The sequence below is a fragment of the Athene cunicularia genome (assembly GCF_003259725.1).
Source record: "Athene cunicularia isolate RWA chromosome 1 unlocalized genomic scaffold, athCun1 chr1_part1, whole genome shotgun sequence".
NCBI classification, from domain to species: domain Eukaryota; kingdom Metazoa; phylum Chordata; class Aves; order Strigiformes; family Strigidae; genus Athene; species Athene cunicularia.
Genome location: NW_020799091.1, coordinates 60,170,569 through 60,173,907, shown reverse-complemented (window position 1 = coordinate 60,173,907; position 3,339 = coordinate 60,170,569). Strand labels below are relative to the sequence as shown.

The window sequence follows — 3,339 nt, the reverse complement described above, 5'->3', positions numbered from 1 at the left end:
TTTTTTTTTTTTTTTTTTTTTTTTTTTTTTAATCTGAAAATTAATGGGAAATTTTTAAAATATAATTGCCAACTTTTTGTGAAATTCCCTACAGGATGGAATTTTATGGTCCCCGTCTTACAGCTAGAAAACAGAAAAAGGAAAGTCAGTGCCATAAACCCAAAGTCAAACATGGGAAACCTGTGGTTACATGTGGAATAGTACCCGGAAGCTTTGGGCAGCATCCCTCCTCCCCACCCTCTGAGGTTAGGCCCACCACTTAACCTTGTGGAAATGTACTTAACCGGCACCGAAGAGTGTTCTTTGTGCTGGTATATCATACTGCAGAAAAAAACGGAGCACATCACAAATTTGTGATTTCGAGGTGTGAGATCTGCGAGCACTTCGATGTAGAATGAAACAGGAGGGGGAGCTCTCAGTACACCGGCCAGCGAGGAAGGCACACTTCAGTGCTGCAATATTTCCCCAGCCAGGAAAGGAGAATCAGCTCACCCTCTGCTTTCTGCAGGGAAAAATTACATTTTTCTCACCCGAAGAGTGTGACCTTCGGCATTTACTGGCACAATAGTTTTCGTAAAATTCCATCTTCCCTTCATCAAAACCTTTCCTGATCACTGATAATACGTGGTAACTTGTTTGTTGGATTACACAGGAAAAAAACGAGCTAATTACCTTGTCACCTTTGTCTTTTTGATGAAATATATAAAATCTAACTTGGTTCAGCAAGCAACTATAGCAAACAGCTAGAGAAAGAGCAAGTACAACACCAGTAACAAATCAGAGATCCAAGAAGTCCTGCACAGCAAGAGAACCACACATGACTGCTTTCTCCTTTGTTTTCTCTCTTAGTTAGGTCTTTGCTTCATATACTTGCAGATCAGCACCACAACCTTCTCCTGCCCTGTGGCCCTATATGCCAAATGCAAACCATGCCTTGGCCTGTGATCTGCTGATGACAAGATCACTGCTAGAAATCACATTTCCTCTTTGCAGCTTTTTCCTCATTTATTGCAAGGTGCTGCACTTTCTCAACTTAGAGACACTTGGGATGTCTGAAAAGGAAACAGCTAATTATAGAGTAGCTACACATGCAAGTAATAGGGCAAAGAAGTTAATTTTATGAGCAAAACCAAAATACTATTGAAATGAGTCAGGCATAATTCATCTAGCCATTGTTGCCTAGCAATTTTATAGCAGGTAACAAGAAGAACATGCAGAAGGATTGAAACCAAGGTTTAACAGACATAGGACAGGCTAGACATGGAAGGTAGACTGCATATATTTTCAGTTATCACCCATCATAAATTTGTAATAAAGCAGGATGATTTCTAGAGTAATAACCCTAGGCAAGACATGTATGACCCAGGAAAGAAAATCTTGAAATGGTTTTAAAATTATCTAATGTTACTTGTCTGCTAATTCTGCAAGTCTTATACATTCAAAAGAGAAAACAATGGGACACTTTCTATCCTTTTATTATGAGTTGAATTCAGCCCACTGAATACTGTAAAATCAATAGGTTTGGGGTAAACTACAATAAAAATAAAGGCTTAGAGAAAGATTATGTATCAAAACAATTCTTGAGACAAATCAACATCGAATGTTGATTATTAAATACTTACCAACTATTCATGATTGGTCTCTGAAGTTAGAAAAACCAGTTGAACTAAGTCAAATGATAATAAAAGTAAGAAATCTGAATAGATGGAAAAAAGAGTTCCTAGGATGGTCCAGGGAATAGAAAGAAAATTTAGATGAGGCTTGATTAATTTAGCAAACCAGATGCTGAGAAATGAGTATACACTAGAGAAGACAAAGAGCTAGTAAAACTGGAAGCTAAAGTTCATCCAAGAATGATCAAAAAAACATGTCTTGGGTAAGATTAGACTGGAAAATTAGAAGGTTTTTAATTGCCAGATAGCAGCTTAACTACTTTTAAGATCAAACTGGATAAGATTCTAAAAGGAGTTATACAATGTGGCTGCCAGCAAAAGCAGAGATCTGTTACCCAGGAGGACGTAGCTGCTCCCCATTACCCAGGATGATGTAGCTGCTCCCCATTACCCAGGACATCCTTTCTTATCTAATGTCTTTATCAAGCAGAGGCCTGTCAGCACTGGTTGATATTCCACAAACAGAAAAAGAAGCTAAATTTGTCAAATGCACTCTAGAAGTAAATTATCCACTGCAAATTATTCACTAGTTTTATTATTCTATAACTCATGTAGTGAATGAAGTTCATCTAATATTAATGAATTCTCTTAGTAGGACTAAATTAAAGATTTGTGGTTAAGTGCTCAAATGACATGCATCAGGCTCTCAAAGAACACTGGCTAATATTTACTTCCCTGACATCAAGATTTTGCAGGTTTGATTGTGGTTTGTTGTTTTGTTTTCTGGGACACATTTTCCACCAAGGATTTATGTGAAAACTTAGTTTTTACTAAGTTAAAATATACTTTGAAAGTAAGAACAGCTGGGTCCAAAACCTGTGTGTACTGACACATCCTCAAGGCACTCCACTGACCTAGCACCCAGCCTCTCTGATGAAAGCTATCTACATATGATGAGGAGGGGGGTGGGGGTGTGGAGTGGAGAAGGGGAGTAAGGGGAAGAGAGAGAGAGAAGATGGATGGATAGATAGATAGATAGATAGATAGATAGATAGATAGATAGATAGATAGATAGAGTTGTAGGGAAACATCTAAATTGTGATCCCGAAGTTGTAGATAACAAACACAATAGTCTTATTTATCAGTGGAAATGATGGAGAGAAAATCAGTAATGGGAAATATTAAATGTGGCAAAAACAGAGACCTCACTAAATCAACCTGGAAACACCTGCAGACAGATATCAAAAATAGTAAACAGAAACTCTATATTCTGTCTAAAAGAAAAGATATAGAAGGTTGCTTTGAAAAATGCTCAACTGCTAAACAAAGAATATCTGAATGTATAGCCAAGAATTGGCAGTTGTCTAAAAATTAGAGAAAAGGCAAAGGGAATACAAGGCAAACCGATTGTAAAAATTCCAGATTTGAGCTGGAAAAGGCAGCATGTTGTTAGTAATATAAGAAAGCAGAATCTCTTCCACAGTGGATGACTTCCAGTTTCATCCCCAGCTTTCAAACCTTCTTACCAAAAAATGCATGTATAAGATGATTTTATTTTCAACCAAATTTTGGGTCATCTCAAAAGAAAACTAAGGTATTTATTTTTCAGACTACGAATCTTAATCATCCCTTTGAATGGCATTAATAGCAAAACAGAGGAGGATAAACAGGGATTAGAGAAGGATGCTGAAGCTTAATGAAGGGTCTGTTTGTCATCACACCTGGG

The 3,339-nt window shown here is 37.3% G+C and overlaps 1 protein-coding gene across 1 annotated transcript in view; it reads left to right on the top strand.

Annotated features, from left to right (window-relative positions):
• Positions 1 to 3,339, top strand: part of ARGLU1 (arginine and glutamate rich 1) — a 63,670-nt gene that overhangs the window by 8,857 nt on the left and 51,474 nt on the right. Inside the window, exon 2 of the mRNA XM_026845747.1 lies at positions 95 to 245. Within this exon, the coding sequence (XP_026701548.1) occupies positions 95 to 245 (151 nt within the window). The remainder of the gene's footprint in view (positions 1 to 94; positions 246 to 3,339) is intronic.